Genomic DNA, 24,814 nt, shown 5'->3' with positions numbered 1-24,814 from the left:
TTAACAATGTTAAACAAGATGGTAAAACAAGACTCCGCCATGATTATTTCATTTGTTATTGTCATTTCGTTGTGATCGTGAAGAACTGAGAGCTTGGAAATTCCGTGTTTTGCTTTATTGTAAATGGTTATGTAAGTCTTGTTGCCTAGGAACGTTTAGAAATCTCGTTAAACGTTTCATTCACTCACTTGTCTGACGGAACTTTAACGACTTTACTGCGAGTTATATAATGAATAAGCTCATTTTTTATTTATTTGTCCATTTACGTACAATAAATAAAAAAACTGGGGCTCTGGTGTCCCAACAATGTGAACTGAAAGAAACCAGTTCCAATCTCAGATAGACAACTATTAATTTGCGTTTCCACTAATCATTCTAATCGCATGGTCTCCTATCACATCTATATAAACACAATTGGTCGGAAAGAAATGAAAGTGCATTAGATTGATCTATATTTATGAATAGAATGTTCGAGTAAATGCTTATTAAAATAAAAGAGGCCTTTTCTAAAACTATTTAATAATTTAAAAATTCTGTTGGAAATTCATGGCACAACAACAATTTTACAAAGAGATTTCCAATTTCCAATATAGATTAGCAGTTTTAAGTTCAATGTTAAAACTACTAAAACTTATTGAAACACGTTACATTATGTACATACACAATACATTATGATTTCTTGTTAATTTTAAAAGATTTCTGATGATGGTTGAGCTGGAAGTCAATGCCAAGAAGTGTGGGGTCTAGGCCTGCTATGGCAGTGGCAATAGGCCTGGCGATGGCGACTCCAGACGCTGCTACCGCAGTAGCTATAGGCCGTGATGCTGCTACCCCGTTTTCGCCGACTACTGCTAGACCTGTAATAATTTATCTATTTTTAGACTGCATACATAAATACCCTTCGTAATTGCAACAAGACGTAGATTAGTCTAAAAGTAATACTGTTTATAATACAGTCTTATTCATTTATTCCTTCCTGTAACCTCTCTAAGTGGCGAAGACTCCTTCAAACCCTCAATTATCGTGGTGAACCCGCCCGATATCTTTGAGATAATCCCACCACCTTGAACCTTTGATCCTGACCCGTAGGGCTCCGTCTGTTACCTTAGGTCCATTGTAGGGTTGTTAGTTTCTTAAGCCTTTTCATATATTTAGTTATCTTACTAATACATACCCTACATGTACTGTACAGAAAATCCTGACATTTATTACATATAAATTTACACACAAAGTCCGTTAGTAGGCAAGCTGTTTACAGTTGGTACATAAAGTTACCTCTAATAATTATAAAACGAAGAAAAGGACTCAGATACAAAATTAAACGACAAATTAACTGACGTTTCACTTTAAGTGACATAGGACAGTGATGTTTTTTAGCTTTCTATTGTAATGGATATACAATTGATAAATTCATTTATATTGTAAACCGAAAAAAATGATTTGCTTTGAAATCACGTCCATTTTAAAATAAAGGTTTGTTTGAAATTAAAAAACAAACAATGTGTGAATTAAGTTTTTTGGTGAAAATAATATTTAATAAGTGCATACATACAGCGTCGATGCTTGCTGCACAAGCCTTTAGGAACTTTTCAAGTTCCGCGGTTTTAACTTTGAATAACGAAGATAACAGATAATGATTGTTTCAGAAAGCAAGGGGATACCACTCCATTATTTTCCGATGAGCGAACGGCATGCCGTCCGGGTACCAACCAGCGCCATGTAGCATTGTGTCCATGTGCTGTGGATAGAGTGGTGTGGAGGCACCAAGTCAACGTATCGTAATGAAGACTACGGAGAAGAGGAAGACCGAGAAGCCGCAGAAAACGAATTATTAATTTTACAATTATGTTGTTTGTAGCGTATATAGTATATAGCGTATATAGTAGTAGCGTAGATATGAAAATATAGTAAATACTACTTACATATTTTTTTATAACAAAAATCAAATTTAAATTTCTAACCGATTGGTTTAGCTTCAGAAATCGTTCCTCTTTCAAGTTCTCCGTCATTTTCACTGGAATCGTCAGCCTGTGCGCCAACACTGATACCTTCTTCACCAACCTGGAATTAATATAAATTCAAATGACTTATTTGTCCAAATAAAACAACAATACGCAATAGCAATGTGTTACTAATTTAATTAGATACTACACATATGTATGTTATACATACTGTCCCATATAGGTTTTTTTAAATAACAGGAAACAGACAGGTTCGCCTGATGTTAGTTATATCACTGCCCATAGATACTCACATCACCAGAAGGCTTGTAAATGCGTTGTTGGTCTTTTAAGAATTAGAACGGTCTTTTCTTGAAGAAAGTCGATTTAGTTATATACTTCAGAGGGCAGAAGATTCTACATAGGTGTGGTGTGCAGCAAAACCTGCCTTAATAAACGCTCAGTTGTGGACCGATGAACATCGAAGTGATACGGACGGTATTTCATACACTGCCTTGACTTCCGAAGATGAAAGTCAGCAAGAGGTATAAATATGAACTACTCCTCTGAACACTCTCTATGGTAAATTCAGCTGAAGATGCAGAGAATGATGATCGATTATGAATATACAGGGAAGATAGGGTATTAGTTCCGATGATTTATTTTATCGAATTACAAAAAAAATGTTGGACGAGGAATTCGTCTTTAATTATGTACTTTTCAGACAGATTTTTGATGATTTAATAAATTACTTACATCATCATCATAATTGTCTTGATATTTTCTTAGTGCGGGTACGGACGAGGAATGCTCAGCTGCAGGAGTCGTTGAAGTAGTAGTAGATTCTGGCTTATTTTTCATGAATAATAAATTCACATCGTCACCGATTTCGTCGATAATTTTTACTGTGTTGGACGCGGTCTCTTCTAGGGATGCTAATTGGGTCTCGAATCTTTCCTTCTCTCTTTCGCCAAGGTAACCAAGTCGTCTACCTAAATTGTACAACCTTAGGACACTAGATGACAATGACTTCAGCTGTGCTAAGTTTGCTTGAAACATTTTCGCCTGTAGATTTCCTTCGGTAGCTTTGAAAATGTTCTCATTGGAAATACTCTCTTCTGGGACGATCCTTTCACTGAGTATAGATCCCCGAGTGTCCTTTCTTATTTCTAAATATTGTCCTTTAGCTCCTCCGTAAAACGGCAAATACTGAGTGGAGTCACTGCAAAATAATGTTATTTATAAATTATACGAACTATTAATATTGTATAAATAAATTTAATATAAATTATTTACCTGTTTCCCTTGAGAAATACTAATAAAATATAAAAAAGCCTTTTAACTGTTATGAAAAGTTTGTATTGTATTAGTCAAGCAATCTTAAATCGCCTTCATAAAGTATATTAGCAAATATGTTTCAACAATAAATAAATGTTATATTTATTTAGTCAGGTTATAAAAACGCAATTCATTTAATGAGCAATTTATTATATTTTAATTTTCTTTTGTTTAATTAACAAAAATAAATTCGAAAAATAATTTTAAATTTAGTCAAAATTATTTTTCGCAATCTCAATATTAGTTAACTATACATAACTAAACATTTTGTTTAAAAATAAATAACTAATCAGAGTTATTCTCGTATACATAGAGTTCAGACAGGGCATGTGCTATTCCTCCGGGGCCAGCAACAGCGGTTGCTGCAGGGTCATGGATTATTGAGTTCTTCTCTCCTCCTTTTATAAACACATATGAAATTGGATTAGCTATTGCTGAACCTTTTGCTCCACTAACAGCAAGCGCCTGCGGAGTTACGCGTAGGATAAACTTTATGCCTGCGTTTGGCTTTTTTGAGATGTCCATTCCATCATAATAGTACGAATCCATACTGTGCGGCTCTTCTAAGTAAGTTCTTCCTTCTGCTTGCTCCGGATATCTATTTGCAAACAATTAGCTAGGTTAATACTGATGTAGTTATTAAATTAAAAAGTTTCAGGTTGATGTTTGATCATTTGGGTGATAATAAACCACAGGGCCTGTGGCTACAACTTTGCCTTCTCTGATCGGTTGCTTTGAACGTGGCACTGATCCATCATTATCTTGTTGAAGTCGTCTTATAAGAGAGTGTAAATCTGCATCTGAAGAGAGTGCCACAACCCTAGCAGCGGGACCTGCAACAGCTAAGCCACCTGGCTGGGTATAAGCAAGACCACCTGGCCCAACAATAGCTGTGCCTCCTCTTCCTGCCGTCGCCACACCTCCAGGGCCAGCAATTGCAACACCACCCTTTCTTACTCGCAATTTATTTATAAAGAATCCAGGACTGGGTGCTACAGGTTTTTTGTTACCAAACCAACCAAAATCCCCGAAAGGAAACCGCAAATCACCAGACTCTTCATTTTTCACTTCCTCTAGCTCCTCAACTACGTAAGGTTTTTTAGTAGTTTTCTTTTGACTGGTTGTCACAGGTTTGGTTACGTAAATCTTTTTTCCTTTTTTATCTTCGTTTATTTGTTGGTGAGTAGAGCGATTGCTTATGGTTCTTTTTTTTAGGGCGCGCTCTTGTCGTGTATGGACTTTCTGCAAAGGTTTGAAAGAGTTTATATCGCTCAACACATTTAAGTTTTCTTCAGAGTCTGGTGAGCTTTCATCTACCGATTTTTGCTTCCTTGAACATACATCAGCATTTTGACCATATTCAAATAAATTATTCCAACTGCCACCTTGACTGAATGTTTGAAAGGGATCTTTTATAATGAAAGGAAATAATTGGGCAAAAGGCCATTGGAGTTGAAAATTTTGGAATGGAAATGACGAAAGAGATGGAAATGTTGGAAAGCTAGGAAAAGACGGTGAACTTTGCCTCGTTTGATAGATATCGTTCGTAGCAAGTGATTGGAGATTACTATTAAAGTTGAACCGGTTGTTAAAATCAAAGCTCTGTGGCATAACAATAACTGGGATATTCATCATGTATGGTAGTGGTGGCATGGGTGTTTCTATATTTCGTCCCGATTTCATCTCTCTTGAATATAAATATCGCTTGATACTTTCATTTTCTTTTCGTAGGGCATTCATTTCTACTTTTTTTATTTCATTATTCTCGTATTCATTTTGTAATTTTTGTAGTTGTTCTAAATCAACAACAATAGTACCACCTGTAGTATGAATTTTGTAACGATGTTTTTTCGGACCATTTGGCTTTTCAAGGCCCGTGTTAATCGAGTTAATTTTGTCTATAATATCTCGTGTGTCATCAGGAACATTTGTTTTAGTATCTGGTTGATATACAGGACGCTCGTCTTCTGATTCGACTTGTGTAGTTGTTTCAACTGGTATCTCAACTTTTAAAGGTGCCGACCTAGAAAACGGGTATATTAAGAAGTGTCTAAACAGGTTTAAGCACAAAGCTTTTTAGCTTAGAAGCAAAGCATGTCTAATAGAAAACAAGTATAATAGCATACCTGAACCCGACTGTTTCATACTTCCTCAGTAGGGTTAGTTGAAATGTGCACTTCACGTTTCAAAGCGGTGAATGTTAAAAATCTTATTGCGTTAGTTACGTCAGCCTAATCTACTAAAACTTTAGTATATTAATAACTATTAGTATAAAGGATATCGCACCTTTTCAGACAATTAAATGCTCATATAAAGTTAATTAGTTACATCTAGGTGTATGTCGTACTGATTGGTTTGTTTAATACATGTCAAAGTGTAATGAAAAGGTTTTTTAATCGGTATTTTTTTTAGTAACATTTCAATTCCTCTGGTTTTGTGTGTCACAATAAATGTTTTTATTCTTATTATATTAGAAATGTAAAACACCCCCCAAACACCGTTGATAGCTTCCTACCGTTGATTATTATTGTCATCAAATTGTAAAAAAATAGTAAGAACTCAGTATAAGTACTAAAAGTAATCTAATTATTTAGTTATTTTAATATACACAAAAAGCTATACTACTTACTCATTGTTTGACGGCCGGGAGGAGACACTGTCGAGAAAGCAACTCACTGAGAGTAACTGAAAAGAAATACATTTTTACTGATCTCATATATATAACAAGGACCGAGTTTTCGCAAGCACTCGTGCAATCACATAGGACATCCTCATGTCTCCTAAAAATTATATAACAGAGCAACTGTTTCCTTAACACATTAACTACCGTTTACTCGGATCCGAGTGGAGCGGGGCTATTGTACCGGTGCCAACTACTCAGTTTCGTGCAACGTCCCGTTCTGTTTTAGCCAGTAAAACCCGGCTTTTGAGGCGAGCTCACGTTGCTTTGCGTGCGCAGTGAGGCAATATAGTCAACTCACGAAAACGAAAAAAAAATACATTCATGCATGTGTTCAAACAAAAAATTCGTCATTAAAGTTCTGGTTCCCGGCTATTACTTTTATCCATTGTTAAGGCATTCAATGTGTTAAAGATCACAACTCTTAGCGGATGAAGAGGTTTAAGTTCATATTCAGCTGACTCATCTTAATATATATGTTCAGCTAACTGTACACTGGGGTCGACTTCACTGTGTCAACTAAGTGGCGCAACCAAAAAAGTTAATAAAGCCTTTATAATGCTCGAGAAAGGTAGCTGTTTTTGCTTCACCGTTACTATCTCCTTTTCGATGTTGTGCAGTGGGCGATGTTGATAAAATTCAAACATTTATGGCGACGATTCATTGATCAAAAAGTTTATATTATTTAATATAGTTTTAATATTCATAACTTTTATATTAGTTTACTGTTCCTATTTTGACTTCTCAATTATTTGATACTAAATTTAGAGCCCAAAAGTCAGGCTAGGCCGTATCAATTGGTATCTTAAGTTACAACGTCCTGTTGGAAACTGCCGACGGTATCATATTTTGTATATACAAAACGACCACAAAAGAACAAAGAGAAAAAACGTTTCTCACTGGAATAAACTTTGCTTCGTGTTTTTAGTATTATTTATTTTGCTTAAAATATATTGGATCTTGAAATCATGTTGGATATTTGTTATAACTAGATTTTATTGTATTTAAATTATAGCGCGATTTAAGTTATTTGGCGGCTGTGGTATGGAGATGTTTAAATAAAACTCTTTGTTTGAAGCTGGGTAACAACTGACTTTAATGGTTTAAAATATGAGCTTATAAATAACACAAATTTAGGGGTAGAGGTAAAGGTGTTGTGACGATAATAAAAACAAACTTGGTTTATCTAAGGGTTCATAAATCTAAATGACACTTATGTATATTGGACACGACAATGTTAAAATACAATTAATGAGTGTGGTAAAAACTAACGAGATTAATATTGACTTCAAGATGTTTATTTACATTTGGTTTAAGCTTCTAAATATTACCTTAAATATATGCTTAACTAAAGTTAGGTTACATAACTCGCGTCATAGTTTATTTGTTTTTATAATTGACTTTCAATGACATAAAAAATACTAGAAAATTATTTTATAATCGACACGAAAGGTGTTCTACCTCCCACCTAAAGGCAGGATCCTCGACCAGTTTGACCACTGTCTGACTGGCCCGAAGGCTCCAATGCCTATGTCAAAAATATATTTGAATTTGTGACAGGAGTCTCACACTATGTTTCGCCGCAATAACATGCCATTGAAGCCAGAAGGTTTCCATAATTTTTTTGTAATGTTCTTTATACAACTATTGTTGAACAATTATTATTATTATAATAACACTTGAAGATAAAATTTGCAAAAGGCTTTGAGTCTATTTCTAGTTTTTGTACATTTATACGTGGGTAGGAAGGTGACAATTTTATCCCGTCAAGGTCCACGTAAATGTTAATGTAATTATTGATGGAAATTTTATGCTTTATTAAGAATTGTAATCTATTGATTTTATTGGAGTCGGAAAAGTTGTGTACTGACTGATAATTTCTAGGTTGTGATTTGGCATGCTGTTCCTATTGCATACGTATTTTTTTTTCTTTTCTTATATTACTTTGATGAGGAGTATAATGTAAAACAAAAAAACTTGGAGATATGAAGGAGTGACTTTATTATTGTCAGTTTGTCTCAGTTTGTATTTGAAAACTGGCTTTAAATATAAATTTAGAAGCATTCATTTTTTGTATAAGTTTACATTGTAGTCTTTGTGACTATAAAATACCTTGATTATTTATGTAATTAAATCGCTACAAATATTTAAAACTTAAACTTAAATAATGCAAGAAGTTTTAATATATAGACAATTATTACAGTCAAAAAATGCAGACCTTTGAATGAACACATGTTAATTAAAAATATGTTAAGAAATCGAATCGTATATTAACTAAAGAATTCGAACGACTTGAGAATAACAATTAATTATTGCTGTAGTATTTATAACATTGAGAAGGTCATTGGTGTATACAAAGTACAACCAAAATGGGGGTTAATTTTTATTAATGTTGATGAGGGTCATATAAAAAATTTCACATGATAGCTTAGTTTGAGACGCACTTGTATTGTAAACTAAATTGTATATTATTTCGTGAGTGTGTCGTGTGTTGTGAATTTTTTGTGCTCGTATCGACTATTATTATCAATCTAACATTTCCGTTTGTTATCTTCGTTAAACACCTTATAAAAATTGTACTTTTTCACCTATATGAGTTATCGAACCGTTTATGGTTGAAGTTTTTAATAACAAAATTGTCCCGAACACGCTTGAATGTCAAGATAAATTATATCTTCATTCTTCCGTGTATAAGTCGTGACGAATGTCAAATATTAATTGGTCATGACGTTAAGTATTCGAAACACTAGTTTTTAATTTTATTACCGTAATTACTGCAATAAAAATTACCATTAAATAACTTGTAAATGTAAAAAAAATATATATTTTGGACGGCTACGTAAAAATACATACAAGTGATGTTATTAACGACTTTTTTGGACTAATTATTGGGAGGTACATAGTACCAGCAGTACAAAACAAACATGCGGGTTACTGAGGTTAAAGCGCAAACTTGGACAAAGACCAAAAACCAGGCTCACACACTCTCGTGTTTATAAATAAATCCGAAGTATCTGAACTTAATGTCATTATTGAGACTCATAATGGACCTTCCATCCCCTAGTTGCATAATATTGCTGGGGAGCTAGCGGTACTTAGCGGCTTTATGATCGAAGCCAACAAAAAGTAAAAAACATTATTATAATCAAAAAGGATGTATAGTTAAAAGAGGAGAGAATTCCCGAATCAATCCGTTAGCTTAGCTTTAGAATATAGAACGATCTAAAAATCTTACTATTTATTATAGATAACTATGACTAGAGAGCAATGGTTTGCTGATTCCGTGATGATTGAAGTGGTCCGCTATCTGAACTTGGATCTTCGATCTATGTAATGTTTTTTTGAAACTTTATGTGACATAAACGAATTTATAACACATGAGTAAATTTACTTACTGTGGCTGATCTACCAATAACTATTATAATGTTTACTAATATAAATATTAGTGTAAGTGCGGTAGATCAGACACATAATTGTAGTGCCAACTTTACTCTTGACTTAACTTTTATTAAAGTTCACCACATACTAACATATAATGTTTTATCTACAGTATATGTACCAGCTATATTTTCTAAAATACGTTATATAGATTAGGTAAAAACGATCGGCCTACTACCAAATATATTTTGCTCTGGATAAGTAGTATTTATTATGATATATTAGCAAAGAATTAAAGTGCGAGGGGCCTGGTCTCCTAGGTTGTATTTGCAGACGGAATTTGGAAAATTCTGCTGATTTTGAACAATGGGAATGAATAAGGATGATGTTTTGTAAGATTTTACAGTTCTGAATTTGACCATTTAATTTGTATGAGAACGTAACACTGGCTAGAGATATTCGATCGTACAGAGACGCCGATCATTTTAAATTTCCTAAGTCGCTGATGGTACGCACATTAACTAATCTTAGTTTAAGATATGTGTTGTATAAAATTAAGCCAAAATTATGTATTATCCATTATTATAGAATATATTTTTGTTTATATAAAGTCGTTCTCTGTCTTTTGGACTTTTAGAAGAAAACAATTGTAATATACAAGTCGCTCGCTGTTCACGACAAAACAAAACGAAGTATGTATATAACGATGATGTTGAGGTCAAACGTGAAAGACAATACAACTGGACCACAAATCGCTATCTTAATGACCTCAAGAGATGAAAGCAACTCCAATAACGAGACTAGAAAGTGGTATTGCAAGAGTAATCTACCATAAGTAGTGAATGTGTAAAAAAATGTTTGTTATTTGTTCTTTTTTAACCGAAATTTATTTTGATGAAGTTTATCTAAGTATTACATCAAGTTTATGAAGCTTGCAGAGCAGTGTTGGCCTAAGTGACTTCCGCGAGCGACTCTCATCCCTGAGGTCATAGGTTCGATTCCCGGTTGTGCAACAATGGACTTTCTTGCGTGAGGAGACCAGCTTGCCTTAGACTTAAACAGTCGTTGGCGTGTCAGGCACAGGCTGATCACCTACTTTCCTATTAGATCGACAAATGGTCATGAAACAGTAACATAACTCTGAAGCAACTATTATACTAAGTGCACCATTAGATTAAAGTAACATAATTAATCTAAGATAATCTCTAAGGAAGACGAGACAGGGGTCAAGTTCGAAAAATAATGTAACTTGTTTTCTCTAAGGTGATGGGAAAATCGTTATGCAAAGAAAGCGGCTACTGTGTATTTATGTTTCTTGGCTGAACTTTCTATGAGAATTAGGTTGAATATGGTACTAGTATGGTCTACTAACTGGTATGTTAATAATACTGGACATAGGCATTTATAAAGAAAAAGTTCTTTATCTTCTACGATTCGAAAATAAGGTATAAAACGGTTTCAAAATTCAATTTAATTTTATGATATTATTGTTTGTTTAATATTTAAAGTTTTTAATTAAATTTCTAAAGGCAAGGTCAAGGCAATTCCTTTATCGCGTGACTCAGTATTCAGACCATAAGTTTGACAACAATTATAAATACATAACTTATTATTATGACATTATGTTAATGTTTTTAATGTATGAACTTGTTGATTGTCCGGATTTTTATAATTAATCGATCTAATTCTACCAATATCTTGGGAAATAAATATTATTATGATTATTTAACTAAGAATAATGCCTTGTTTACTGTGAAAATTTCTCTATATAAACCTTAAGAGTTCATGTCATGAGTTTTTAATTAACAAATAAATTTTTAAAACACTGAATATGCATAAAAAAATTGATAAGCTTCGGTCGTTTCAGAGGAGTATGGGAACGAACATTGTGACACGTATATATATATATTTCAAAATTCTATATAAATATATATAATAACCTACGTAATATAAAAAGTTACTAGGTTAAAAGCAAGTACAGCCTTGGCTCTTACGTGTCTATTTGAGAAATATCTTTTTAATATATAGAAATAACTAGAATAAACACATATAAGGCATCTTTTTTGTATGGAATCATGAATCATCATCATCAATTCGTAAGTAATATAAAATTTTACATTCAAAATCCAATAATACTTTATGTCACCAAAGGGAAATAAACATTTTTACTATGGCTTATACCAATTAAGAATAATAAACATGTCTACAGTATAATGATATGGCTTCGCTCAAACGATTCATGTTTTTTTTTATATATTCATTATAGAGGTTATCAAAATTGCAAAATAAATTGCAGTATTTTATAACTCTAGTATAAGTCGTATATAATAAATCAGTAATTTTTATTTGCCATATAAAGTTTGCCTTTAAAATTAAATAATATTTGGTGTTTATTAATTTTGTTTCCATATAAATAAACGCAATTTTTAATCATATCTTATAGTATGTCAATGAGTAAGATCGTTTATGTACAGAAACACGAGAATTGCTAAGAATAATATGTCTTTGGTATTATGGCTTTGCATATAAGGACGAGTTCGTCGAACTCTTTTTGTTTATTTTGACTTTGCTAAACGTGTTTTGCATTTGAGCTAAGCAACTAAAAATGGATGACATCTTTGGCTACTCGGTACCGCTTTATTTTAGTGAATGTTTCTTATAAAAAATTGATAATCCGTTTTTTAACTATAATTCGTAAATAAATTATTATGATTAAGAATGAAAACGCCAATCAGAAATGGGTTTTGTAATAAAGATTACTTTAATTTACAATAAAGGTAAATATTTCAAGAATTCACGGTTACAGTAAATTAAATATCTATAAAGCATGATTTTAACAGCGCAAGTGGCAGTATTATTATAAATTCAATCATACCACACACATACAAATACATATCGCAACTTTTAAATGTATGACTAGGTATTTATAAAAGAATATGTTTATATAAGAGGGCAAACGAGCCTATCGGACACCCAATGACTCCCATTATAGCACGCACCCAGCCTTTGAGGTCGTATATCCCAGGAAGACCCCCACCGGGAGATGATTCCACATACCGCTAGTTCGCAAAATGATTTCCTTTTGTATTTTAAATACAACGTTTAATGTAAGAGTGTTTGTTGTTATTTTCATCTGTGTGTGTTAATTGAAGGGTTTAAGCACATAAACATAAACATTCGTCTCTAAAAACAGTAATTAATTTGAATTAATTGTTATTAATATAAAAAAAATGTAGTTAAAAAAATAAAGTGAAAATATTTGAAACTGGCATTTCTTCATTTGAGTGTTTACTAAATCTTTTGATTATGTTATGTGCAGTTTGTAGGTCAAGAAAATTAGCGAGATTATGTGAAACTTTGGCAAGCGGAATATTACAGTAGATGATACATGTATATTAAATGTTATGAGATTGTGTGCTTTCTATGGTTTAAGTATTTATTAAAATTGTCATCACCGGTAGTTACCCTTGCGCGCAGCGGGTAGAGACTGAGTCTCCCCGCGCGCCTGCAGCCCTCACCAAGGGCTATATGACCGCCCCCGTACCGCCCTGTATCAGCAGGGCGCGAATATATACACCACTTGAAGGGGGCATACGCCCCGAACAAGACAAAACACCCCCCTCGCGAGGGAGGGTGCAACAATAACCACGACGGTAGTTACCCTGTTAGTCAAGCGGTCTAGCTATTAATAGCTTCCTATCGTTTCCTAAGTCCCGAGGTCATGTTCAGGGTGGAGGCTTTCTAAAGCTGCTGACCAATTAAATTTATATATTCACAACTATACCCTTAAACTATACCGTTAAACAAAACTACGCGAAGAACCTTGTAGTCTTAGACCCAAAAATTTACAATATCAGGTTTCCTACTTTCTGTGGTCTGTTCAGTTGGGTATGACTGGCTGATTACTGAACTTTATACAATACACCGGAATACAGATAACTTCTCGTTTTTTTTGAGTTAAGTCAAGGACGTAATAAAGAGTAATTAGTCATAAATAGATCACAAGTAACGATTAGATTCCAATGCTTTTATAAATGTAAATGCTTGAGCTTTAAGCTCGGTAACTAACATTTTGAAGGCCTTGACATTAAAAGCACTTCAAACTAAATGTTGCCCTTTATCATATTTTTTGTTTGTGTTTGAATTAATTCACTTTAATAAAACTTCCGTTTATTACAATCGATTATTTAATTAAGTCATTCGAAGGTATTTTTTATTGTAATCAAAAAGTTTTGTTTTAGTAGCAGTAGCATTTGCGAATCAAACGTAATATTCTTAATTTAAATTAACACTGTACCCTATATTCCGTTTCATAATGATAGATTCAAAATAAGAATAGTATTGCCAATTGATTATGCCTTTAATGTTTGACACTTAAGATGCTGGTAGCATATAACTAATAAGGTCACTTAATTTTGCTTGGAGCAGTCAAATCAGTAGTATGTTAATATTGTTTTACTTTGGCTTTCTGTGTTTAAAAGAGGTACAATTTATGAATTTGTAAATTTGGTAGTAATAATGTTTCGATTGACAGATTTTGAAGCTCCCTGCAGAGCAGCTAACATAACAGTGTTATCACACTGAGCCATACTCGATTGGTTTTAGTCAAGTCATACAATTAACAAAAATTGTTTGCATTAAAAAAATCTCTGAATCTCGAGTATTGTGTTGATAATTCTAATAAAAAAATTCACTCACCAATAATAATAACAAATATTTCTGCACCATTTTTAAAGTTTTGTTTGTACGTCCGCACGTCAACACGAACCACTATCAAGTTTAAAGTTGGTCAATTTGCGACAGCTTTTTGCTTTGTGCCAAACCACTACTACTGGTGAAAACTTAAGATTAATAAAGCACACGAGAACTGAGAGCCCTACGTTTTTGTATGGAAAAGAAGTTCGATATTGTTATAGTATGTTTTAAGATTTATTAGAAAAGGACAGATTTACTTAACAGTTTTTGAAGCTGTAAATTTGGCTTTCTTGCTTTGAATTGGCGATCCAAAACTTTTTATTTTTGAAAAATAAATTATTTTCAATTAAACCATTTTACGAAATGTTTCATTTGTGTTAACGTTCAACACATTTAAACAGATATATGTAAAATAGTTTAAAAAATACAATAAGACCGATTTTCTTTTTATGAATATGTGTTTTTACGAGCTTTTTGTTTTTTTTATATAACACCTAAAAGCATTTAATTAATGTTAAGCTATGATATTATTAATGATATTCATATTAATATAAGATATTTTACGTAATCCAATTTTCTACTGATTCTGTTTATTACATTTCATCTTACCTTTTGTTCCGAATATCGTAAATATTTCTTTCGAGGACTCGTAGTAATGTTATGGACCCACGATGTGAAAGTTGGCGTCCGCTAATCAATAAGCATCCCAACTTTTCGAACTTGTATTATATTTTTTTCATATATAAACATAGTTTTAGTCGAATACTTTGTCCTATTAAAAAGGTCCTTATTTCCAAAGTTTTTGAAGGTAACCTTAGATTAGACAGTAGCTTGTATTGATACGGAAAAAGGGCAAACATTTGTATACAAGTTGCATGAATATTTTTGTATATGAGCTCTTAGTAACCCATTTGAACAATTGTTACGCCGGGAATCGAATGTGACAAAATGACTAAACGAACACGATCAACAGTAAAAAAGGAACAAGTTACTCGCCGGAAGTTTGTTTGTAAAGTTGATGTTAAGATTAAACGTAGCTTTCACTGGTTCAAATAGTTCAAATAATAACAATTATTTGTAAAGTCAATTTTATTAGTTAATTATTAGCAGTGACTATTAAGGTCAGTCTAATAGCTTCTAAAACATACTTATTATCCCTATACGGCAATAAAAACCTAACCCGTTGCACCACAAAAAGGCTTTGTTATAATAAAACGCCTTATAGAATTATAACGGCAAAGTCACTTTTACGGTCTTTATTGCATCTATTATGTTCATATACATATTTTTCTATTTAATATACCCGTAATCGGTTCCTAAATATACAATCTTACTATATATAAAGTTTATAACTCTGGATTTCTTGGAAACTAACATTTAGTTACGACAATTATATTAAACTGTAGAGTTAATAGGCTCTCCAGTCTTTAATAGTGCAGTTTTCTAAGATTACACGGATAGATTCAACATCTATTTAAATACACTTAGATTTGTCTGTACACAGTAGTTTTAAAATACAAAATATACATATATAAGAAATATAAATAATTATATCTATATATCATGCAGAATTATAGATCAATAAAATTAATGACAAAAAATAGATCAGGTTGCTTCAACTGGTTCTATGATTAATAATGACGAAGTAACGGTTTTAATTTATCGTTTTTAACATAATAAATCTCACGCTTATGACTTATCTTCATTTCATGGGCCATTAACCTCTTGAAATTAGCAAACCATTGTACAATAGAGACAAATTTACCAGTATTTTTTAAAAATTATTATTGGATACTAAAATCATTTTTAAAAGAGCTGTTAAACTTACATCAACAACAACGTGAAGCTATTATTTTCTCGCTGTTTGTTTAACCTGGGTGTTTTTATTTATGTATTGATTGTATTCGTGATATTCCTCGTAAGTTTTAGGGAAGGAAATTGTACCGTGGTGTGGCCTTTTGGGCGTCAAACCTTTAAAGATTTTTTGGTGCTTTTTACCCTTAGTTTATATGTCATGTCATGTTACAACTACCGTAGTAATTTTTATAGTTAAAATGTTACTTGAAATGTTAGTTAGCCTTAGACATTCTAAATTATGTTTATTTATGATTCAAAAATGCCAATATTTAATAAGAATTACAAATATTTACTAACAATTTAATTGTTATTTCGTCAGGGTAATAAAGCCATTTTGTAAGTTCGAGCTGCAGGCCTTCATATATTTGCATGTCTGAATAGAAGATATATCATTACAATTTTACACTACGTTTTTATTTTAGTTAAAAGGAAAAAAATAGTATATTTTAACTCTCTTCGGGTTCTATTCTACAACAATAGATTCCATACCTTTTAGTTCTCGGCCTCAGATTTGTGTATTTATTTCATGATGATTTATTTTCTAATAGGCAAGTAGGTGATCAGCTTTCTGTGCCTGACGCACACGCCGTCGACTTTTATGTCCTGGGCATGTCGGTTTCCTCACGATGTTTTCCTTCACCGTACAAGCAATAGTAAGATGCGCACAAAGACAGAAATTCAATTGGTCCACAGACGTAATCTTCGACCTCAGGGATGAGATTTGTACGCTGAAGCCGTATATTTAAAGTATGTATTAATCAAATTCAGAACAATTTTGAATCAATCAAGACAAAACATATAAGGACTTCTTATTAAAAATTGTAATGTTATGAGCAATTACTTTATTGTTATGGAGACCTAAATAAAAACGTTGTCAAGCGTTTTGTATTTAACTTACTCGTAGCTTCCTTGTTTCTAGAAATGACGCGAAGTTATCTTAAAAGGAAAGCCGTTATACAATAAACATTTTATGTCTTAAAATTAGCATATAAATTATTCAGACTTGTTTTATTCCTAATCATATCATACTAAACTAAACGTAAGATAAAAACAGTTAGTTCAGTTAATATTTCAATCGTTTAAAAAATAATTTGTGTAACAAACGAAAATCTTACATTAATCATAGAATAATAAACGAGTTTTTTAAAGTAAAATGCAAAATCTTTACAAGTACTTAGATTAAACTCAAAATTTTCTTGGTGCTTATATTAATCAAAAATACGAATTAGGATTAGAAAATATTTTTACGTAAATTAAAATAGGACGACTTTCTTAAATATCATTTAAACTGTTAGCAATATTTGTAATAGCTGCCTACCATTTCTATCACTTTTTTTCCACGAATTTGACTCGCACATCATCATGTCTTCTTCAGCGTTAGTTCTGCCATCAGTTTCTATTGTAACATCTTGCTTTACTTTGTTTCGTACTCTTGCATCTCCCCTATTTCCTAAATTGGGAATAGATCTCTCTAGTTTAATCTCTTGATTTATGTTAAAAATATTTTGTGGCACTGTTTCACTCCCTGTTACATTTTTTCGTCTTTCTAAGCGTATATCACTCTCCCTGTTACTAACAGATCCTCTGAAATTGACAATCACTGTGGGTTTAACTACAGTTTGCGATTCGCGATTACCAATTTGACTCAAACCAGACAGCGAATTCGTTACTGGTTTTTGTTCACCCTCTGATTCTTCACGTTCTTTTGTTTTGATTTTGTGTTTGATAGTCGGCCTTGGGCGTTTCGTCTTTTTCGGTATGAAAGTTGTAGTTTCACTTTCTTCTGGCGAGTTTATGTATAGAACTATTTCTTCTTTTGCACTTTCGTCTTTTGTATCATTTATGTCGAGGCTTTTTGGAAAACGATAATTTAATGTAGGCATTTCGAGTCTATCATTTCTTCTTGGAATGAAGTCAAAGTCATCTGGTAGGTTCAGATCATTTTCGTAGTTATATTTTTCGAAGCTTTGTTTCAGATGATTTTCTTCCTCCGAAAATTCTTCTGGTAATTTTGCTCTTATACGAAGTGATTCTATGACGTCATGGAAAAGTGATCGTCGTTGTTGGGTGGGACTTTCTCGATCTTTCGGTGGTTGTGCGGTGCATATGATCATTAGGTAAGCAAAGCAGAAAAAACACTGCATCTGGAAATTAAAATTGATTTTAAATAATATGAAAACGTTTTTAACATAATTTAATATGTTAAAAATCGTTGTGGTATTTGTTTAAAAATATCTAAAAATCAGAAAATAGCTGTTGTACTTTTCTTAATTATTTATGTTAAGATCAAAAAGTTAGAGTTAATTGATTATTAAAGGGACGTAGATAAAAATAAAAGTGGATACCTTGAACGTGCGCGTTTGAGTGGAAAGTAATGGTCGGACTGACGGTGATCTGGAAGAAAGGGTTGATTGAACCGATGTGAACCGAGACAGTTGTGCTCAAGTGTTTGATAGTTAAATAAAATTAAGTAAATACGATTTGTTAGTAGAAAAAATTGGCAAATTGTCATAGGAACTACATTTTAGTGCTCGTCAGTTGCTTAAACTTACTGTTTAAATAAAGATGAAGAAAGAAAGAGGAAAAAAAATGTATTAATATGAATTATTTTTGTAGACTAGTTTTGAAGATTGGATTAATAAGCTCAGCCTATGAGAAGGTTTAATGCATGATAATAACGAAAAAAAATTTTTTATTTTCTTCTCCGGTATGTTGTTTATCTATAAGTGTTTGTCACATCAAATATTGTTTTTAGTTTTTCATGTACCAATGTATCAGCCGTGTGTTGCCAAGGTTTAATACACAAATACAATATTACTTTACTGTTATGTATAATGTATCTTTGGTATACATTATTGCGTTCTAAGATTGTACTCGTATTAATTTTATAGCATTTATTATTCCTCAAAAAATGGAAATCTATCTAACACACAAATATTATATAAATTTAATCGAGAAGGTTATTGCTTAACCCAACTTAAACCTTTATAGATTCACAGAACCTTTAACGTTCCAACTCCTAGAAGCAACATTGGGTTCCGCGAGTCTAAACAGAGGAAGTCTTCTACTTTGGATTCTGCTACTAATATCGACCTTTTTTTTGCTTCATTTAAGAATAGGTTAAAACAACTATTAATATCCGAAGCCTTGTATCTTTATTCTTCATTATAGTCGTTCTCCTGATTTATAAATTTTGTGATGAATTGTCTACTTAATTATTGTCTACTGTAATGTTTTGCTTTGTATCTTATTTTTTATCAGTGAACTTTGTGGATTTGTTAATATTAAGTTTTATTTTTTTACTTTTTATTGTACAGAGATGTATCTGTTTTGCTTCCTAAATAAATAATTAATTTATATTAATTACTGACAATTCTGTTCATTTCTGTTAACGTCTTGATGAAAAGAAACTTTATTTACACTTTTATTACTAAACTGTTCACTAAACTTAATTTTTATGAATTAGAAAGATATTTTCCGTAATTTAATTATAAAAATAATCATTGCTCATTTATTGATTTATTGTAGATAAGTACTATGTGTTGACAACGCCTGGATACAAGTAGCAACCTGTCTGAGTAAGGAATCTAACTTTTATAGAAAAGCTAGTCTTTAATAAATCTGTTGCTTAGTGACGTGCAATGTTTGATTCCTTGGAGCACCAAAACGAGCATCTCACGTGAAGGTTAATAATAATTTTCCATGTTATTATTTTTAACGGAGGATAAGTCTTCAATCTTCTTCTTCTTCTTCAGTCTTCAGGACAGGAGTCTTGTCATTCGATGTCTATGGACAAGGCTTTAACTGTAAGTAACTGATTAATTGAAAATCATGATATCCATATAAAAGTGACTGCATCACACAACCTCAATGGATTTGATGTGCGCAATTTACTGTTCGTTGTCAGGAAACCGGAAACAATGCCATAAACTAATGACATGTGTCAGGCTAAAGGCTTATTAAGTTTTCTTAAAAAGAAAATGATTCATGAAACAAATGCAATCTGATGCCAATACCTATGCAGGGTTGCAGTACGTTCTTCTTATACGGCCATGTTTTTTCGCCATCGCGATGGCCTCTTTAATTTTAGATACGCTTTTGAACAATTATTTGTGATTTGACCACACCATTGTCTAGGATTCTCTACCTGTCACTTTGTGACGTTATTGTACCGTTTTAAATAAAGTGTCCTTTTTATCACAGCGTAAACATGATGATTAAGTTTTATAATTAAAGGGATTACACTAGATTAAAATGAAAAACATATTTTAATATCTTATTTATTATCATAGGATTTCATAATATCAATTGCCTTATCAAAGACAGCATTCTTGGCATTTATACCCCACATGAAATCTATGTGACTGAATGTAGGCTCAGGCACTAAAACCTTGGTAACCGGTCCTCCTAATTCCCTGTACAATCGTTCCAAATCTTCTAGCTGTACGAAGGGATCTTGTTGGGAATAATGCAGATAAACGGGAGCTTTGAGCTGAGATAAATTGTAATTGGGTGGTGTTTCTGTTCCATATTCTAGCAAGTTACGTATAAAGCCATGGTCATACCGCTGGAAGGTTTTCTCGACGATGTTCTGTCCAAAGTGGACTAATTGACGCGCGGAACATCCTGCCGGTGCATGAGCAAGCTTCACGGGAAACATGGTCTGAAAATTGAATTGTTTTAAACGTTTGACAAGCCATGTCGTATATAAATTATGAACATAAGTAGCTTTACTTGTAATTTAACAATATATTTGCAGAATTTCGGATGTGGTTACTAAAGTGCCGATGTATTTTTCTAAATGTAATAATGAACATTAAATTAATATTTTACATACAGCATTGTGTTGTGATGGATTAAAACCAACTAATGAGAAAAGCAGGGCGCTGCATAAAGGCTGAAATTCCACTCCATCAGAGCACAGCTTGGCTCCAGCCCATGTGATTATGGGACTCCTTGGAAATATCTCTTTTAGTCCTAATTCTCCAAGTATCACCTTAAATATAAAAATGGATGATGGTTCATTAAAATGTCCGTAAAATACACGATAGAAACCAAGATAGGCCATGACTGATTCAGGAGGCTGCAAGAGGCTAGAAATTAATAGAGTACTGCAATTCCGAGAAACTCTTAATCAACTCAATATAAAATTCAGATTTAATTAAGTGCAAGTTGGCGCCTGGTAGATAATACTGGTGACCCCAGAGCTGGTGATTTACTCGCTCAATTTTTTAAATTTGTTTTCTTTTTCTATTCATGACTTTTTAATTATTATTATCATTACTATAGGTTAATAATATTGTAAATAGGTAGTGTATATTTCTGTGTTGGAGATAATTAAGCGCAAGAATGATGCCACAGGATTTTATACACTAGTAATGTATTTAGCTATTCCATTAGTCCACGTAAGACTACAACTTACCTCTAAAACCTTTCTATGAGGTGCCAATGCCAAGAACAGTGAATGCTTATTATGAGCTAAATATGCAACAGGAGCCAGGGCCTGCATGGTGATAATCTTCTTATTATATTCAGGACGGAGAGACCCCATCACAAAGAAAACTGTTGTTCCCTGGGACATTCCAATATAGTGAAGTCTCGTTTGTCCAGTCTGGTCCAAGATATAGTCAATCATTGCTGGTAGATCCAAGTTTCCTATTTCGTCCCACGAAAAGTCCCAGAAACTGCTCTTACCATCGTTTGTGTTTAATGTGAGGTGTTGGCGGGAAAAATAATTGCCTCGTGCGTTCCCTAGCCAAACATCGTAGCCGGCCTCCGCGAGAATATAGGCTAAAGGGAAAATACAGGATATATAAAGATAATTTATGTAGAGCAGCGTCACCTGGAGACCTTCGACTCCAACCGACATAATTGGACCCAATTGATACATAATCATAATGACTATGCAGTTGTATTCTCACATTTTAAAATCACCAGTAATACTTTAACGTGGTAATACTAAAAGCTAAACTTTTTTTTTTCGCCATTTATCGTAAATAAATATGTCTTTGCTTCTGAATCAATAAAATGTGTATAAATTATGTGCACCAATGGACTTTCTGTCTATGTACGCATTTAACATTTGCTTGGTGAATGAAAACATCGTGAGGAAACCGGCTTGCCTGATTTACATTTGCTATAAATTCCGTGCTAATTAGCATGGTTTTTTTAGCATGCTAAACTAAAGGGGTGCTAATTAAGATGCCGATATACATTTGCTATGCTATTTTCATCACAAGTTGTCTCAAAAGCGACGAAAGCACTCGCATCGCAAGTAGAAAATATGGAATCTCTAATTAGTTTAGTTTAGTTAGTTTCACATCATTTATATTTATGTTTAAAGTTTTTTCAATGTCTGCATATGCATTATCTCTAAGAATTTTGTTTTTATAAGTTTCACTGGACGAATCCCATAAGCAGGCATGTTTTTCGTATTCTGATAACAATTTAGTTGTCAGATCCCGTGTCCACTTCACTTGCGACGCCATTTTAATAACCGCACTTTTTTAAAACCACAGATAATGTGAATGTGCTTTATAGCACAGCACCTTCACATTTGCGAAATGCGTGTTTTTTAGATTTCTTGGGAAAAGAATGCTAAAAACGTATTAGAAAGTAGCAAATATAAATCAGCCTTTAGACTCAAAAAGTCGACGGCGTGTGTCAGGCATAGGAGGTTGATCACCTACTTGTCTATTAACAGATACAAAAATCTGAGCCTTAGACCTAAAAAGGTTGTAGCGCTACCGATTTATTAATTATTTTATTAATATAAAACTGGTTTTATAAACATAATTAATCAATAAAGTTTTAAAATCAGCTCTTTATTGCTTCATATATTTGGATTGATAAGCGTATTCCAAAATGTAAAAACATGTATATCGTTTAATTTGTATATACTTTATGCTTACCTAAAGCAGTGCCGGGTCCCATAATCACATAATCAGCAGAGGAAGATAAAAGTCCGTGCATAACAAGCACGGCTGGGCGTTTGCCAGGAGGGTTGTTCTGGTCCCGCCCGTGCGGTATTCGGTGTAGACCTAATATGTACCCATCTTGAGTTATGACATGGTGATGCTCGAATGGATAGCCGTATTTATTTACAAGGCCTTCCTGCAATTATTTATTTGTTAAATATTAAAAGGACATATTATCGCATAGTATTACCGTTATTTAATAATCCGATCTGCCCACAGCTGTGTTCGCAAAGCGTGTACGTTTATTGACGTTATATTTTAAAAAATCCATTAAACCAATATGAATTGTTTCAAAATCTTTCACAGGTCTATGTATTACTGAACCGTACAGAGTTTAGGTAGTTTTTAAATTTATCATGTATATATAGATAGACACGGCTTTGGGAGATATTCTTATAGTAATCAGCCGGCTGAACAGTTCTAAGGCTGACACGTAGATGGCGCTAGTAGTGTTAAATTAAATATGATTTTTAGTTAGCATTAACCTTCAAAAGTCACGTGTATACATTATTATATTATATAACTATTAATTTGTATGTATTTCGTTTGTTAACAAAGCATTGCTTGTGGCAAAAAATACTATTGAAGCCAAGGCTTGCCTTGATAAACATTATAGGGACACTGCACTAGGTAAATCAGTCATTGAGAAGTAGTTTGATATGTTAAAACTCGACGAAATGAGTACCGTGGACGATGCACACTGTGGAGTGGCAGTTACGAACAACATCAAAAAAGTCCACAAAATAATTTCATATAACTGAAAAGTGAATTTGATTAAGATAGCTGAGACCCTAAAGATATCAAAGCAACGTGTTGGAAATATCCTAGATGAATATTTGGATAAGCGAATGGTCTATTCCAAGTTGGTGCGGCGCGAGCTCATAAGCGATCAAAAACAACACCCGAGTTGATGATTCTGAGCAGAGTTAGAAGCTGTTGTTTTTGGAAAGATTTGGCCCCCCGCGACGCATTAAACTTTTTCAGACCTCAAGAGGACCTCGAATTTTGCGCTGATAAAGCGGTAATCGCCGAAACTGAAGCCTATTTGAGGATAAATACAATTCCTACTATAATGTTAATGTTTTTCCTTTTAGCCTACGAGCTTTCTAGTCCATCTATTAAATGGATAATTTTTATTTGTTTATTAGCACTTCGTTGCATTTAGAAATATAATTGACATAATTAAATGAAAAGTTAGGCCCATTGCGACCTTATAGCTTACGAGCGATTTCTTTCAGGCATCCAATATAAACGTTGTATCATTTCCTTCGTCTTGCTTTGAGAGATGTTGCAGATGCGATAACAATTTTAAGATTACTGTACAATATATAACCCCATATTAATAAAAATATATCAGTCCAAATGCCTTTCAAACGGCATTCATCTATATCTTTTCATCACAGTGTAAACTCAATTGGACAGAAAGAGAAGAAAGACTACGCAAATTTGGAAATCACAATAATTTTATAATTGAATGGGTTAAGCTTTACAGACCACATCAAGCTGGGCATCCTCTTGAAGGTTATCAGATATTCTGGATTCAAAATCCGTGACTTCACCAAGCTTGATCTCATTCGTAGGCCGCCATCCATAAGTGAAACTAACACAACAAATTAGCAACAAAATTCGCCCCATATTTCACAATAATAACAACATGACATAACAACATATATATATATATAATCCGATTAACTGATATATATTTATTATCGTTAATCCGATGATATTAACTGATTAACGTAACGTCGTCATTGTAATAATTAAGGCATTTTCCATTTGTATAAAAAATAATCATTTTTAATGAATTAAGAATAAAGACATTATTTTTGATTAGTTTAATCTGTAGCTGATATAATTGCTATTCAAGCTTCTATCAGAAATAAAGAACATTTATTGAAAAACAAATAACAAAATATATAAAAATTATAAGGTAGGCATCGAGCGGCCTT

The 24,814-nt window shown here is 32.9% G+C and overlaps 3 protein-coding genes across 3 annotated transcripts; all 3 read right to left on the bottom strand.

Annotated features, from left to right (window-relative positions):
• Positions 1-544: 544 nt before the first annotated feature.
• LOC123711865 lies at positions 545-14,103 on the bottom strand. The gene is made up of 5 exons (XM_045664709.1): positions 14,035-14,103; positions 5,908-5,963; positions 2,697-3,162; positions 1,962-2,061; positions 545-857 (listed from the first exon to the last, which is right to left on the bottom strand). The coding sequence occupies exons 1-5, from the start codon at positions 14,062-14,064 to the stop codon at positions 670-672; spliced, it is 840 nt and encodes a 279-aa protein (XP_045520665.1). The 5' UTR covers positions 14,065-14,103; the 3' UTR covers positions 545-669.
• A 3,068-nt stretch (positions 14,104-17,171) lies between these two features.
• Positions 17,172-18,032, bottom strand: LOC123712601. The gene has a single exon (XM_045665787.1). The coding sequence runs from the start codon at positions 18,030-18,032 to the stop codon at positions 17,172-17,174; it is 861 nt and encodes a 286-aa protein (XP_045521743.1).
• A 2,122-nt stretch (positions 18,033-20,154) lies between these two features.
• On the bottom strand, positions 20,155-24,504 carry LOC123711842 (lipase 3-like). The gene is made up of 5 exons (XM_045664676.1): positions 24,360-24,504; positions 22,800-23,001; positions 21,311-21,678; positions 20,726-20,884; positions 20,155-20,551 (listed from the first exon to the last, which is right to left on the bottom strand). The coding sequence occupies exons 1-5, from the start codon at positions 24,498-24,500 to the stop codon at positions 20,165-20,167; spliced, it is 1,257 nt and encodes a 418-aa protein (XP_045520632.1). The 5' UTR covers positions 24,501-24,504; the 3' UTR covers positions 20,155-20,164.
• Between the last annotated feature and the right edge of the window lie 310 nt (positions 24,505-24,814).

This window comes from Pieris brassicae, chromosome 7 (genome assembly GCF_905147105.1).
Source record: "Pieris brassicae chromosome 7, ilPieBrab1.1, whole genome shotgun sequence".
Lineage (NCBI taxonomy): Eukaryota > Metazoa > Arthropoda > Insecta > Lepidoptera > Pieridae > Pieris > Pieris brassicae.
This window is presented reverse-complemented; position numbering and strand designations above follow the sequence as displayed.

Bases quoted from the DNA above. Each gene is read 5' to 3' on its own strand.
- LOC123711842 (XM_045664676.1), bottom strand. From the start codon at position 24,500: ATGGGGCGAATTTTGTTGCTAATTTGTTGTGTTAGTTTCACTTATGGA. The intron at 23,002-24,359 runs GTCTGTAAAGCT...AAATAATTGCAG, and splicing joins AGGATGCCCAGCTTGATGTG to GAAGGCCTTGTAAATAAATA. The intron at 20,552-20,725 runs GTATGTAAAATA...TTCAATTTTCAG, and splicing joins ATCCATCACAACACAATGCT to ACCATGTTTCCCGTGAAGCT.
- LOC123712601 (XM_045665787.1), bottom strand. From the start codon at position 18,032: ATGCAGTGTTTTTTCTGCTTTGCTTACCTAATGATCATATGCACCGCA.
- LOC123711865 (XM_045664709.1), bottom strand. From the start codon at position 14,064: ATGGTGCAGAAATATTTGTTATTATTATTG. The intron at 5,964-14,034 runs GTGAGTGAATTT...ATTTCTTTTCAG, and splicing joins AATATTTGTTATTATTATTG to TTACTCTCAGTGAGTTGCTT. The intron at 858-1,961 runs GTTAGAAATTTA...AAATTATTACAG, and splicing joins TTCTGAAGCTAAACCAATCG to GTCTAGCAGTAGTCGGCGAA.